Genomic DNA, 16,458 nt, shown 5'->3' on the forward strand with positions numbered 1-16,458 from the left:
ATGTATATATGCATACAGTTGAAATAGGTATTTGTTTATTCGCGTAGTGTAGTTCTCGTTTAAAGAGAGAACCCGAATTTTGATTCGAATAAGGAATTATATGGTGGAATTTACGATGCTGAGTGTGCTAAGTTGATCGAGAATTTTATTGGTGCCCATCAAGTGAGTATCTTGTCCGCTGTGGGATAATTACTATAATATTTTTTTTCTCTGCTTGAAATATAGTATGGCTTTAGACATTGCAGGGTTCCTCGGAACTATCTAGCTCCGGACTCGTAGCATTGGATGGTTCATTGGCTTCACTCATACTGGCCGTCGAAACTTCACTGTTACTGCGACTGCCTCTCGTTGAAGCTTCACTATGACTCCTGCTGCTTCCTTCTGTGTCTATATTCACTATTTCTGACTCTACCTCCACAGTCATGTTCGTGTTCGTCGATGCTCTGGCTATCTTCAGTTTGAATTTCTCGCCGTCTTGAGATTCCCCCGATCGGGAGGAATTTGAAGCCACCACCGTGACAGGCGGTCCCTGTAATGATAGCGCTGTATCGGGAGATCCGGATGAAGTCATCGACCGACTCTCGACATTCTCTTGCAGCTGCTCGTCATTATCGGCGGCCTCGACATCTGGATCGTCCCGCCAACGCTTAGGGCGGAGCCGCCGTTGTACTGTACTCCATTGACTCTGCACAAACGAGTCCTCAGCACTTGTTATTACATAAGCATAGAGGGCTCCAAGAAGGCCCACTAACACCGAGAAGATTGCAATAAACCACCGTTGTTCGTAAAAATATAGGACACAAATCGTCACCGCGAATCCTATAATCTGCAGAGGAAATCCAGTCTTCGCGTAGTTTTTGGTGTCGTACCGACCAGGTCCCATCACCATTAGCGACGTTTTGTCGCCAGATGGCAGCATGAAGCTGTGAGAGGCCCCCATTAGCACTGCGTACACGACTTGCGTATAGTACGAGGTCTCGGCTATCGATGAATCTCGAAGGATGGGAAGCAGAAGCGCTACGGCCGCATTGTTGTTGATAAATGAAGACAGTAGAGTTGCGAAGAGGTAGAAAACTAGATAGATCAGTATTTCACTTAAATCTGCTGTGATCGTTGTGATGACATCCGCCATTCTCGTCGTAAGTCCACTAGTCTGCATCGCAGCCGCCAATCCGAGAGCACCCATAATAGTCATTAATACCTTGGCATTTTTAAGAAAGACGCTCCCGACAGTTCCAAAGGTGATGACCAAACTGGCAATCTGAATAGTGACTACTCCCAACAGGATCCTGTTTTGTTAGTATAAATTTGTAATTAGTGCAGCTCCACACAGTTCATTGGAAAACATTTGAAAGCCACAGAATAACATACAGAGAGTTCAAACGACGAAAACTTACCTTGCAAACTCGTTGACGAAGATGTTCAGGACGATGGCACCCGCAAATATAACAGTGTTGAACGCTATCAACCAAATATTGATGCTTTTTGTTTCTACCTTTGTGCCACATGTTTCGCACTTTGTGGCCTTGATGCCAAGTTGAACTACTAAGCTGAAATCTTGAGAATTCTCTGCAAGTTCAAGAAATCTCTCGTCGGATTCTACAATCAGAAGATCCCGGGGCATCAATGGCAGCTGTAACTGCTCTACATTCCCAACTATTAGGGTGCCGCCCCGATATACTTGGAGTATGAGAGCGCTATACTCTTTGCGTAGTCGGTCCCGATACGCGCCAAATGTGTCCAAACTGGGGCCTACGTCAGCAATAACGACTTCAAACAATCGACCTGATGATCCCTGATGTTGGTCGGGAGCGAGCTTCACCAAACCGTAGCAGCACTTTACACTGACGAGCCTCTCTAAGGACCCAGCAAATGTTAGGGTGTCCCCCACCCTGAAGGTAGTACTTGGCCGCAAAGGAAATGCACAGGTCCCATCATTGTGGTCCACTCGCTTAAGTTGCAACTCGGCAGAATCATACAGACCAACTTCATTAGCGGTTTTACCGACCAAGAAATGCCCGTCCGGAATCTCAAAGCGAACAGCATACGACATAATATCATCAAAATCGGCATCGTCGTCCTCCGGTAGAGATATTTTGTTTTCAGGCAATAATCGGTGCGAAAAGAACATAAGATATAGCACACCAAAGCCTAGCACACTCAGACCTAATGGCGTGATGTCAAAAGTTCCCAGATTAAGCCCCGAGATATTGTTGGCTACCAAATTAGTACTGCTTCCGATCATAGTGCAAGTTCCACCCAAAACCGATGCATAACTCAGCGGTATCATCAACTTCCCGACGCCCCTAAAAATGTGGTAGGAGGAATAAATGTTAAGATTGGTTTATCGTTTTGGACTCACGGTCATGTAAGCCTGAACTTATTGAAATGATACTAGTAGCATACTTTACAACGAAAATGACACTCGATACTCGCAAACTTGTTGGGAGCGACAGATAGGACAATGAAGGACTAATCAACGATACGTTGCACCCGCTATAGCTGTATACTACAGTATATATTGCTTCGCTTCAAACACGAGTTCACCCCATACCTGTTATGACCGACAGCCCAACGGATTAGTGTGGGAATGAGTACAGCAACTACGGCAGAGTTGTACATAAATCCGGATAACATCGGTACGAACACACAAAGGACCGTGATGCATCTTTCAACGCTGCCAGTCTTTGGCAGCAAGTGCCGCGTTAGGATATCATCTAAGCCTGCCTTTGCCAACCCATGCCCAATAACTAATAATAGTGCTATTGTGAATACTGTAGTGTCTGAAAACGCCTCCAAAATTACATTTATTGTGGCTCCTCCAAAGAGTATGATAAATATGATAGGGATGAGAAAGCATGTGTGCGGTTCTAACTTCTGACTGAGAAGCAGAATGACTGTCGCTACTAAGGCGATGCCTACGATCACTGTTTCGTACGTCGTGTACTCTCCCACATCTAATTCCCCAGCCATCGTATGCGATGCACTGGCCTTACGAAGTTAAATTGTGGTATGCTCTGGCCTTACTAAGTTGTAGATACGATCAATTTAGGCAGAATTCAGTTTTTGTATATTGTATGCAATGTGTATTCTTCTGTGGCTACTCTGGTTGTATAGCTCGTATCTCATAGTCGATTGAAGTTTGTTTCTGTCATATAGTTGTACAGAAGAGTATCATAAAGTACACCACAGCAGATAAGTTTTTTTTTGTGGCGAGAATGTGTCGTACTGTCGGGTGATGTTTGCTCATTAAGCGAATAACAAGAATTGGGATTTCAACTCTTATATAGGATTCGATCCGCTGCCTCTGTATAGATGTTCCATGGTCTCAGAGACTCGCACTAAATTTAAATTTAAATCATTGTACATGAAATAATATTACAATATATAATCACTTGTTGTTGCTGCATATCCAGTTGGATTAGGTGTATTTTTCAAACTTTGACCTTGTGACGGTCCTCAAGAGTCAAAGACTCTCGAGTCTCGAACTCTCGACACTATTCACAGTTTCAGATTCGGAGTTGAAATATTGTTTGTACATGCAAACATACTCGGAGAGAGAACAATAACAGCTCTCCTTCTCAGTAGTAAAATTCTACCACACATTCACAATACGAAATAGTCAAATAGAATAGGGATAAATCTATTAATAAATAGGGATAAATTCTATTAATATTACTTTAAGACGGAATAGACAAATAAAAACGCAACTCTTTTTCTATAAATATCCTATATATATAAATAAGTACCGTTTATGGCTACTGTTGGGGCGAACAGCCAAGCTGCACGACCGAATAATGTTTATATAAAGTTAACCACACAAATCACAAGACACAGGTACACACTGTACCAAGTTCAATACAATAAGTTAAAATATCAGATCAAGCCCATAGGAATGGCAACTATAAAATAAATATTAGTGTTGGCACTGGGCAACACAGTGAGAACACCAAGAAAAAGCATATGAAAAATTTCACAGCACATGATGAACATCTCGTATATTAGATGAGACCATATATCTATATATCAGATATCTGTCCAATTAAAATACTTTCCGCTTACACTTATCCGTCACTAATCAGGAACCACACTCCCAAATCCCAATCTTCTATTCTCTCTATTTTTAGTTAATAATATTTCTAGAATGAGTTATGAGGGATCACTGATGATTCAATATCCATAGAGAGAATCAAAAAATCTGACAACATATGTGTACGTCTAAAAATATGAAAATGGGTTTTTTTAGAACAAAAAGTAGCCTGCGTCCTGCGGTCAGACCTGTACAGACCTTTACTTTTTTTTACTTTTTACTTTTTTTTAGGCCTTGGGGCTGGGGGAGTGGGGGGCACTGTGGTCTAGGGGCTGGCGGCTGGGGGGCGAGGCTGCGGGAGTGCGCCAGTGCTAGGGGGTAAAAAGTTATATATATAAATGTGTGCGTGAGTGATTTCAAGGTATTTATTTGTAGCTATAGTATTGGTCGGCGAATTGACTATTTGGACATTCCAATAATTTGAGATCTGAACTATATAAATACAATCAGTATTGACATATTTATTTAACTATTTTAAAAAACCGATACAGATGTACATACACATATTTGAATTTATGTATCAGCTGAGTATTAAAATATGTGGTACATACAGTGGTCACTGTACAAAGTGTAGGACGAGACTACTATGTAGGCCGTGTAGGAGTCAGGACTCAGGATTGTATGGCTGTATGCCTGCAGGCTGCAGGCTTCAGGCTATGGGTAATTGGTTACAAATGACTTCACATTTTGCTCAAAGAAATAATTCATGTACTCTATAGAGAGGCTCCAGAGTTCAGACTTCACAATGTACATATGTATGTTCTTCAGTTTTGAGTTACTCTGAGGCGGCAGAGCCTCAGAGCCTTAGAGCTTAGGCCCTCAAACTTCAAACTCTGAGACCAGACTGCCAGAGGCCCAGAGCTTCAGTTTCTCGCAGCCTCAGACACTCGCAGACATTGAGAGGCTGAGACTGAGGAGTAAGGACTGAGAGTCTGAGAGACTGAGAGGTACAGACCTCAGTTAACCCTTATTCCCTCCACAGTCAGATACAGAACGGAGACTCGGGACTCGGGGCTCGGGAGTTAGATCATATGTCAAGCCGTTTTCAAAAAGGCACTGCCCCTATGTAAATATTAGATTAGGGGCTAGCGGCCGCCCAGTGGAAGCCTGGTCGAAGCACCTTTATTAGCCTGTAGCCTTAGTCTTGGGGCTTAGAGCACGCAACAACTTCACAGTTATATCACGTGTGTGTTGAGTTGTTGAGTTATGACTTGTTACTGTTGTTGTGTTCGCAGTTCGCAACACGATACACGACTACTCCTCTGTACTCTATATGCTACTCTAATAAAAGCAAGGAAAAATGTCCACCGTCCGAGTTCAGAAAAGCATTTGTCACCAAGCTAGGTACGAATCATTGCGCCAGAAAAAGTCTCCAAAATCGAGGCCGTAATGTACTTGCGAAATGATTGGATTTGAAATGTCAATTCACAATATTACAAGATCAATCTTCCGTGTGTAGAAAAACTGAAAAAGAACCAAAAAGCCAAAAATAAGGAAATATTTACATGAGTTATCTGATGGCAGTGCTGCTCGCACTACTAGTAGCAGTCACTGTATTTTTTTAGTATTTTACCAAAAAAACAAAACCCGAGTGAAAAGCGGGCAGCTTCCCAGGACCCAGTCCCTTCAAATCCAGGAATCTCTACTATAGCCCAGCCTCTCTTTCTTTCTCCTTCACATTTTTTTTACAAAAACAACAAAAGATAAATAGTAGTAGCAGCGATAGTAGTAGTACTAGTAGCAAACTCTCTAGCAATAGGCGATGCCACAGTCCACAAGTCCAAACCAAACTGGCAAACTCCAACCACAACAAGGCAACCATTCAACAGTCCGATTCCAAACCCAATGAAAAGAAACAAATATTTTCTAAATTTCCACAAACAAAACACATGACACAATACACAGGTTTTGAGTTTTCATTCCCGATGTTTTTAATTATTTTAATTATTATATTTGTTATGTAAAAAGTATTTTAAATTTCAACCCCAAAGGAGTCAAGGACAGACACAAGAAAGTCATTGGCTCTGGGTTTATACCCAATGAAATTTGAATAAGAATGACGTCTAAAAACTGAATACTCGTAGTCCGTAGAGGAAGAAAAACCAAAAGTGGGATTTTCTTTATTTAAATTAATCTGACATTAGCTCTGTAAAAAGAATATTGCCTGTAGGCTGCAGCTGATGGTGGAAAGTGGAAAGTGAGTCTGTGACTCAGGGGGACTCCTGTCGCGACAGTCTGGAATTAAAGTCGAAATTCTCTTGGCTATCAACTTCGAAGTTGTTAATCCGCCTGATCTTCTATGTTTATTTATGATACCACACAACACTTTCAACCGATCAGTTCATCGCACTTCGACATACAATACTTCGACATTGTTTTGGTACCTGCGATACAAAATCGACACCCTCACTATACATCATGCCTCCAATTCCACATAATCTTCAAAACCGTGAGCCGGTCCAGGTCGAGACCGGCCCCGGCGCCAAATCGCCACCAAACGGCACGGGTGTGCATCGCAGATCGTCCATACGAAGCACATCGACCTCACTGAGCCGCAACTCGAGTTCTAATTTTATATCACGCACATACAGTCGCGGTAGTAGCAGCAGTCTGAATAAGATCGCATTAGACGCACAAGTGCGCTATGCAAGTGTGAACGGCCACACAGCTGCATCGTACGTGGCCTATGCTGTGTCGGATATCAACTTCGTATACCCATCTGCGCCATCCGCTTACTTGGGGTCAGATGTCGATGAATGGCACGCGAGTGATGTCAAAAATGCTTACGGTCATACCGGAAAGCACTCCAAACTTCAGGTAAGTACGATACCAATCAAATACAATTATCTGTGCTCTCGGTTTAGTCAAGTATGTTTACTCGCGTCGTATTCGAGGGAAGCATGCCGTTTTTGAATAATGTGTTTCAAATTGCAGTACTAAAGTTTAATTTATTGTGCCGCAGAAAATTCGTTATTATATAGAAACTACGTATATTTACTTCTGACTTGGCGATACACTGGTGCACATATAGATAGATGTTATGGATACCGCGTGTACAGGTTTTAAGTATAAATTTATGCATCTATATATATGTATATGTGTGTTTTGAATGTGTATACGTGAGAACGTCCCGCATATGACTACATGTCGTACATTTCTAAAAAACTAACTACCGACTGAGCACAATTTGTAAAAAAAAAATCATGAATATGATATTACTCACGGGACGTTAAATAAGATGGAGTTCTGATATTTATTTATTTTTATGAAATTATAGGTGAAGGCTGGTGCTGGTTTGGTCCTCCACGGTGCTCTATCTGTGGGAGAGCTCGGTACAGTCTATGCCGCATCCGACGCTATTAAATTTATGCTACCAACCATACATTACTTAGCAAACAGTCAGCTATCAAGCGTGATGCATTTTGATACAAAATCACTCGGCGACGACCTGACTGTTAACGTGAACCACACACAAATCATGTTGGCTCGCAATACCGGAGCTGTTATCTTGAGTTCGCACTCGGTGCAGGAAACCCACGATATCGCACTAATTGCACACATCCTTACCCTACGTGGTAAAGTGCCAGTAATGCACATGATAGACGGATCCAACACAGCACGGGAGACGTCACGTGCACGCCTGTTGCAGTACGGCGAGATCAACTCACTAATGAACAAATATGGCGATCTCGAGAGACACCGCGAGCAGTCCAACTCTGCACGCCACCAGCCTGTGACGGGCTCAACCCATAACTCGTCCGAGACTACCGCACAGATCGCCGAGGATGTTATGCGTGAGGTATCAGATGCCTTGGGTGTGCGCTACGCACCCTTCGAGTACGTAGGGGCCCGTGACGCCGAAGTCGTGGTGGTGGTAATGGGCTACCCCGCCCAGGTCTTCTCCGAAACAAGTCGTCTGTTGTGCAGTGTAGGTCGCCCTGTGGGTGTGCTTAAGATCCGTATGTACCGCCCCTGGTCCGCCCGGCACTTCGTGTCCGCGCTACCCGTATCCGCCAAGCGGCTGGTGGTTATGGACTTCACATCACCCCAGGCATCAGTGCACGTACCTGGTGCTCTGTTCTTGGATGTTTTGGCTACCGTGGAATCCCAGATCTACGGCACTAAGAAACCTCAGGTGTTGCAAGGCAAGGCCTCTGTGGCAACATTCACACCGGCGATGGCCAAGGCCGTCTTTGACTTTGCGGCACACCAAACACGTACATCGTTCACTATTGGACACGAAGGTGCGTCAGCGTACGAGCTAGAAATTGAAGGGGATGTATCGGCTGTGCCCGAGAATGTGAGTCAGGTGCTGGTATGGCAAAAGGAGAGCGACAACCTGCTCGAACCCATGAACAACCTGCTCTCCACGCTATGTGACGGCTCCGACACATTCGTACAAAGCAACACATTCTACGATGCGTACAAGCATGGTGGGGTATCCACCTCTCACATCCGCTTGGGTCCCTCACCAATCAACGCCCCTTATCCTATCGGCGAGGCTAACCTTGCGATCGTGTCGAGCTCATCCCTGCTAGAAGCGTACGATGTAGTGGCTTCGTTGCGAACGGGAGGTGTACTTTTAATTAACGCCAGCGTCGAGAGTGTCGACGAGAAGAGCGACGAGCTTCCTACGCTTTTCAAGCAGGAGGTTCTGAACAAGGAAATTTCAGTATATACCATCGATTTTGAAAAGATAGTGCGAGAGAGCGGATTAGAGCACGAACATGAGGCCACGGCTATGGCAGTTGCTCTGATTACTTCAATTGTTCGTTTGGCTGGGCTTGCTTCTTTCGAGGCCACCCTTGTTGATCTTCGCACTTGTCTGGATGAGAAGGCAATCGACAGTGAAGTGTTCGAACGCCAAATACAGATTCTGGAACAGGTGATCGAGAGCGGACTAGTGTTGCAAAAGATTCCGGAAAGTTGGGGAGAGGTACCTTTGCCTCTTGAGATCAAAGAGGGCGAAGATGTACCCGAGGTTCTGGCTTTACCTACCGCGGTAGCCGGCAATTTGCTACCCAGCACTGGATACAAGTACGAGGAGCCGAAAACTCATGTGCACTCGAAGTCTCACCACGCAGCATGGATGGGTATGTTCTCTGAGGCCTATCAGACCAGGGAAGCACTCCGCCCCTCAGAGCACACATCGTATGTGGTCACGTGTACCGAGAACCGACGCCTGACACCCGACGACTACGAGAGGAATGTCTTCCATATGGAGATGGACATTACTGGCACTGGTTTGGTGTACAATATTGGAGATGCACTTGGTGTTTGGGGATCCAATGGAGATGACGAAGTGAATGATTTCCTACAGTTCTATGGTCTGAACGGTGATGATGTTGTCGGCGCTGCTCGAGCTCCGTCCGGTCACCATGCTGATGAGGCAATCGCGAACGCCAACGTGGAGTACAGAACTATTACGCACTGGCTGCAACAAGTGACTGACCTATTCGGCCGACCTGGTAAAGGATTTTATGAAGCCTTAGCTGAATACGCTGAAGATCCGGATGAAAAGGCGGAATTACTGCGACTAATTGGAGACACGGGCAAACCTGATTTCAAGAAGAGGGTGGAGGAGACGGTTACATACGCTGATGTATTGAGGGAGTTCCCCAGTGCGCACCCCTCAGTGGAGGATTTGATCAAGCTCATTGCACCCATCAAACCAAGGCACTATTCTATTGCTTCGTCGCAGCGCATGCACGCAAACTCAGTGCACTTACTGGTCGTGGTACACGACTGGCAGACACCCGCAGGCAGACATCGTATCGGTCAGTGCACGCGCTACCTGGTGGGTGTACGCCCTGGAACCAAGATGACCGTGTGTGTAAAGCCGTCGGTGATGATCTTACCGCCCAGGCAGACACAAGCATGTATCATGTCCGGCTTGGGAACGGGTATGGCACCCTTCCGCGCGTTTATACAGGAGCGTGCGTGTGCTAAGCTAGCTGGAGAAGAGGTTGGTCCTATGATCTTGTACTTCGGGTCACGTTCAAGGGGACAGGAGTACCTGTACGGAGAGGAGTTAGAGGCTTACCATGCGGATGGTCTGCTCAGCGGCCTTCGTCTGGCGTTCTCGCGAGATCAACCCCATAAGGTAAGTACATGTCAGATTAGTCTATTCTGCTGTACATGGTCTCAGTAAAATGTATTGTACTTGTTCTTCCCGCTTACGCACCTGCTTCACTTTTCACCTATCAGATATATATTCAGCACAAGATGATGGAGGACAAGGAATACCTCAACGAATACCTTAACAACAGCGACGGACACTTCTATCTGTGCGGCCCTACATGGCCTGCGGGCGATGTTCGTGATGCTATTGTTGGCAGTTTCGTGGAAGCCGGTGGTCTGAGTGAGGCCGCGGCGACCATGACCCTACAGAAACTTAAGGATGATGAGAGATATATCCTCGAGGTGTATTAAATATAGTGATAAAAAACTCATGAAAAGAAATAAATTCAAATTGAAAGTACTTTGAGAATTAATCAAGTATGCATCATTGTTTGCCTAATGCTGCAGTCCTTTTTGGAGCTAATGAAAGATCATATGTTTCAGTCCTCCAAGGCTAGTCAAAGATCATATGTTTCGGTTCTTTAGGGCCAGTTAAAGGACCACATGTTTTAGTCCTCTAGGGCTAGTGAAGGATCTTATGTTTCAGTCCTTTAGGGCCAGTGAAGGACCATATGTTTTAGTCCTTTAGGGCTAGTGAAGGATCATATGTTTCAGTCCTCTAGGGCTAGTGAAGGATCTTATGTTTCAGTCCTTTAGGGCCAGTGAAGGACCATATGTTTTAGTCCTTTAGGGCTAGTGAAGGATCATATGCCTCAGTTCTTTATCGCTAGTGAAGGATTAAATGTTCTAGTTCAAAATACCTTTTCGTGTGGTAAAGAGTATAGAACCTCAGGCAACACTGCATAAAACACGCATAGCAAGATTTACTTCGTCTGTATCTTCAAGCTCGACTGAGACGTAACAGGCCCAGAGTGCACATACACACCCATTCTATCTGGTTAGCAGCCACTATAGGTCTAAAATGAGATCTACCTCAATGTACGGCTCTTAAATGATTGAACGCGGTATTCAGAACAATTTGCAAGCCCACCACTGCGTAACAACAGTTTGATCGTATATATGTTGCGCATACCCGCGCTCAGGTGTGCATTTATACGATTTTATTTAATTATATATATAATTAGTAAATATAAGCTCTACACAATCGAAGATATGGGCGGTAATTCAACTATCACCGTTTATATCCATGTGGATTTTGGTCGCAGTTCGATTCCTGAGAATACAGAGTAAATCATTCTTATCTGAATGACGCTTGTATGCGCCCTACTGATTAGTAGTAAGCGTTGTTCATATATAAGTTGTGCTAATAAGGTACAGTGTAGTCTGCACGCCAATGCAGTTTATTAGCTTTGTACAAGACTAATGCATACGAATTGTAATCTCTAATTTAACTTAGCGCTAGCAGGGCTGCACATGGTACTAGGCACCTGTACAGTGTATGTGTAACACGACGAGCACGGTGAGTACTAAGGTATATGTATACGTACGTGCACACTCCCGCATCATGTCTACAGCAGCGGTCCTATGCAACTTCATCAGAGATCTGTACTGTGATGGGGACAGCTAGAATCTTTTGTTGTGCATATGCGGAATACAGGCCATGTATCTATTGTAGTACGTATACAGACTTCAGACTGGAAAACAATCATTGGGATCAGGCTCGTGTCCTTTACCAATGGGTTTGGGTTGTGTCTAACGCTAGCTTACGTTTGCCCCTATCACCAGCAGCGCCTGTTAACACCAATTATACGCCTCAGCCGTAGAATCATAAGCAGCAGACCAATACCTAAGAAGTTGAACAAACCTGTTAGCTCCCCGGGCGGAGTGCTCGAATAAGTAACAGTTGTAGTAGCCTGGAGTGGCACGGAGTCGATACATGAGCTCAGGAATAACAGTGACTCGCTTGAAGCGTCGAGAAACGAGACGGCTTTGAACATATTGGATGGCGGCCGTTCGGATATTCGGCCGCGACGACCACTTTAGAAGGTACACTCTGTATGTCCAGCTGTATTCGTTCAAGTGAGGTACATCGTACACGTACGCATATCATTAGGTGACCCCTTCCGAGCGCACAATTCGGTGCACCACCGCCGACCTTTGCCACCCACACTGTCGCGCACGAATCAACCCGTACGACAACGCACCGGCCTATCACCACATACCAGACAAGTAAGGTTGTCGTACGCCAGCAGTGTAACCAGCGGGCCGCACCCTAAGTAGGACGTGTCTTGTTCGCCTAGTACCATCCCTAATGGCACAGATAGATATACAATCACAGCATACCCTCGGCCTGACCCACCCCAAACAGACTCGCCCAACTGTGTCACTAGCATGCATAGGTAGACCATCTGGCATACACACAACCAGCCACCCCAGAACGGGCGTAAGCTATTGTATCACCGAAGCTCGTGTACTCGTGTCTATTGCATACTTGTCGTATCCCACACGCGTTGCATCCCAGGCGGCACACTTGTCGGTTTGCAGGCATAGACTTGCTGCCTTGTCGGATTAAGGGTGCAGACTTGACAAGCATAAACATGTGGGATTGCATAGGCAACCAAACGGGCGCTGCAGCTATCACGCATTCAGCCAGTCAAGCCATCTAAGTGCGATCCACGCTCCTGTGAGTTGCACACTAATTAAGCGATAAAGTGCCGTAGAGTGGATATGCTGTATACTACCACCATTCTCAAGTGCAGCAACCCTTACAATAGACTATACTGAATGCATCGACCGCCGCCAAGCTGTCACGCGGACTTAACCCGAAACAAAGAAGTACGACCCCGTGTCAACGAAGTACGACCCCATGTCAACGAAGTACGACCCCATGTCCAACGTACGGCTTGTTCATGTCGTATCGTGCAGTGATATCGGTCAACCTGTGGTCCCTGTGCTGGTTTCTGACATGATTGGACATGATCCTAATCTCCCGATCAAAGCGAGTAGTCCTGTTGTGGATCGATTCGACATCGTCTTATTCATGGGTCCTCGGATTCTATGTCTGTGACTCGTTGCACCGTTGCCTTACGTCTGACACCGTGCACGTGAAGTCTCAGAACTGACGCCGATTCCCTACCACCCCATCCGGTCATCTCATACAATAACATGCTTCTCTCGTGATACCAATATATATCTCTGAGGGAAGTAAGCGTGTAACTAATAGTAATAGCACATACCAACTCCCTCCCCGTCCCCGGTGTCTGTCCGATCCAATACATAATCCTACCGAACGCAGCCCGTCTCTCGCACAGTTTTCTCTTCCGATACCGTCAGCGTACGTGTATCTCCAATACATACTACTACCCCCTGCCTCTCTCTCTCTCTCTATCTCTCTCTCTCTCTGCCGACACACACCCACCCACCGACTGCCTACCCTATCCTATACACACTCACAATAGAATCAGCACCACCGGCTGCCAGAACCGTCTCGTGCGGATGAAATGTGAGGCAATTGACCGGGCCTATGCGTTGGCCTAAGAAGCCTTCGTGGTATTGCACTGTCGACAGCGGTCGCCCGTCTGCTTGGTACGAGAGTACCAGTTCTTGGAACCTCGTGCCGCTATGGTTGGGAGAGGGAATATTGTCATCAGCTATGGAGTTGGGACGTTATATCCAAGGAACATTTATGTGAGAAACTCTGAGGCGTGTACAACTAACGTAAAAACGTAAAAAGTAAAGTAATTGATAATCTCCCATGCGTGTACAACTATCGTAAAAACGTAGAAAGTAAAGTAATTGATTTCAGGCGTATACAACTAACGTAAAAACGTAAAAGGTAAAGTAATTGTTAATCTCTCAGGCGTGCATAACTTACGTTAAAATGTATAAATGTAAAATGAAAAATGAAGAGACTCGGCGTGTACAACAATCATTAAAATAAACCCGTGAAAATCCGCACTATCGTCGGCATCGTGCCACATCATATAGAGCGGGATACCGGACACTCACACTCAGGCGCGTGATGGCTTCGAGCATGGTCTCAACCATGCCACGAACGAACGGATGTAACACCAAGAGTCCATGCCATGGATAATGTCATACGGGGTATACAGCATACGAAGCGTGATTAAAGGACTTGCGTTTGCACGATAACACGTTTATAAGACATGTCGCATGCGTGTCTTCGAACGCCCTGTTTTGTATCCCCACCCCCACCAAACAGTCATTGACACAAACAACCCCCCAATACACAAGTGTTCATTGACACAAACAACCCCCAATACACACGAGATCATTGCATACCTCGCAATCAACGGCGCATAGTTGTGGATGGCCAGTGCAGACATCTGTTGATTCGGCGAGTGCGCAACGGACGACAAAACATTATGTCCCTTTCGCAGGTCCCACTGCTTGATCGCCCCATCAACACTGCGATACCAAATAAAAATAACGTACATATATGTAAACATATGTGTGGTGTGCAGAGAAGTCCGTTTGTAAGTGTTATACCAAGTCGTGGCCGTGGTGATGGTTCTTACCCGAGGGTTTAAACCCGGCCCTCTCGAGTGACAGGCACACCCGTGTCACGAATCTATCCAAGGTATATAAACCCAAATGTCAAATAACACTTGTATGGGTTGGTTCGTTCGTTCGTTTTCGTCAAAGCCCACGATTGCCCGCTATGCAGTTCCGCTTCGCAGTTTGTGAGTTTCAGCCGGAAACCCCCTATATATGAATATACAAGACCCCCCTGAACAACTGTTGGACTTGTCTGTGTACACACAATCTGTGTAGATGTGTAATGTGCGTAAATATGTATTCAACCAGTACGCGCAGTCAAGTGAAAGTGTGCAGATACTGAGAGGACTGCTCAACACTCGAGCCCCCAACTCGATGAGCTGAAAGATCTAGACACGTGTGCATGAAGATCACATAGATGTTAATAAGTGTCAATGTATATATTACTTAGGTTCTCTTGTTCTCTGTGAATCGATTCAATCATAGTGTGAAAGTCTTCCCACCTGGTGAAGTGCATGACATGCAGCGTACACACCAGAGATACCCACATCAATAGAGTCCGATTGTGTTTCGATAATAGTGAATTATTAAAGTGCATAATATACCAAATACGCCCCAAAAAAATAGACACAATCATGGTATGTAACCTCAGGGATAGACACACTAATAGGGCCCGACTGTGTCTCGATTAGAGAGGATTATTGGGACATACACCGTGATACAACTGGAGAGCACCAGTGAGCAATCATGATGTACAGTTTTACTGTAAGCTGATAGACAACTTGCAAGCTGGGGGCACCCCAAGATCAGCCGCGGGAAGAATAATATGAACACTCCTTCTTCAACTATCCGAACAAATACTGTACACCTGTGTGTGCTCATAAATATTGATATATACAGCTCAACATAAATATGTTTGTAATAGTAGCCTGATCATAGATCTTACCTGCCAGACACTAACATGCCATTAGAGTTAGATTGAATTCTGGTCTTTAGCACCCATGACTGGTGGTCCGATAAGGTCATCACCGCGCGACTGTTGCGCACGTCGTACAGGCAAACTGAGCCTGAAAGCGCGTTGAGAGTAGAGCAAGTGTGTTATGTATGTTTCCACCTGTATATGTGGTTGTACCAGGCGTTCTACAGACAAAACGAGCCTACGAAAGTGTTATTAAGACGCGAGGAGACGTGTTTTAGCCTGTATACATACACACATAGTTCAACCGTAGTATCGGCTCCTTCTGAGATATGTAGTGGTGCAGTGCCTCCATGTGCGCGCGCATTCGCTAGAGCTGCTATACCACCATACAAAAAACACTCATGAAATTCTGACGCATAGTCACGTCCACTTCCGAGTATATAAACTGCGCGCCCCCACACAAGTGACGATAAGTCCATTTGTACAACATTCAGGTCCATCCATCTGGGCAAACCGGCCCCAATATGTGAGAGAGAGAGAGAGAAAATACCTACCCGAGCCAAACCCGCACACCAGCAGCGACTCGTGAAAGGGAGCGTGGGACAACGAGCTCACACACACGCTATCACTGCCTGTCTCTATCAGCTGTGTGCACTTCTCATATGCGGCGTCCCATAGGGAGACCACGGACCAATCTCCGGCACTGACGAGCATCTCAGAATGGGCGCACCAGTCAATCAGCATACCCGCTTCTTTGGCGGCGAAACAGGGCACGTCGGCCAACCCTCGCCACGCCGTGACTATCTCTTGCGCACCTGTATTATGAAGCGATGGTCCGATTTAGTGGGAAACATATGAATTATAGACAAGTTACATTGTACATGCAATCATATCTATTTATATACTTATA

General features: G+C 45.4%; 3 protein-coding genes across 3 annotated transcripts; 1 reads left to right on the top strand and 2 right to left on the bottom strand.

The window, feature by feature from the left end:
• Positions 1-103: 103 nt before the first annotated feature.
• Positions 104-3,189, bottom strand: SARC_07206 (hypothetical protein). The gene is made up of 3 exons (XM_014298862.1): positions 2,555-3,189; positions 1,398-2,306; positions 104-1,289 (listed from the first exon to the last, which is right to left on the bottom strand). Exons 1-3 carry the CDS (start codon positions 2,971-2,973, stop codon positions 233-235), a joined length of 2,385 nt encoding a protein of 794 aa, XP_014154337.1. The 5' UTR covers positions 2,974-3,189; the 3' UTR covers positions 104-232.
• Positions 3,190-6,378: 3,189 nt separating this feature from the next.
• Positions 6,379-10,569, top strand: SARC_07207 (hypothetical protein). Its single transcript, XM_014298863.1, has 3 exons — positions 6,379-6,907; positions 7,368-10,193; positions 10,298-10,569. The coding sequence occupies exons 1-3, from the start codon at positions 6,509-6,511 to the stop codon at positions 10,520-10,522; spliced, it is 3,450 nt and encodes a 1,149-aa protein (XP_014154338.1). The 5' UTR covers positions 6,379-6,508; the 3' UTR covers positions 10,523-10,569.
• A 908-nt stretch (positions 10,570-11,477) lies between these two features.
• SARC_07208 (hypothetical protein) lies at positions 11,478-16,366 on the bottom strand (the record flags this gene model as incomplete). Its single annotated transcript, XM_014298864.1, has 4 exons — positions 11,478-13,730; positions 14,414-14,539; positions 15,576-15,696; positions 16,103-16,366. Coding segments are annotated over 4 exons (701 nt in total), but the record flags the coding sequence as incomplete, so codon positions are not given.
• Between the last annotated feature and the right edge of the window lie 92 nt (positions 16,367-16,458).

This window comes from Sphaeroforma arctica, assembly GCF_001186125.1.
Source record: "Sphaeroforma arctica JP610 unplaced genomic scaffold supercont1.556, whole genome shotgun sequence".
NCBI lineage: Eukaryota > Ichthyosporea > Ichthyophonida > Sphaeroforma > Sphaeroforma arctica.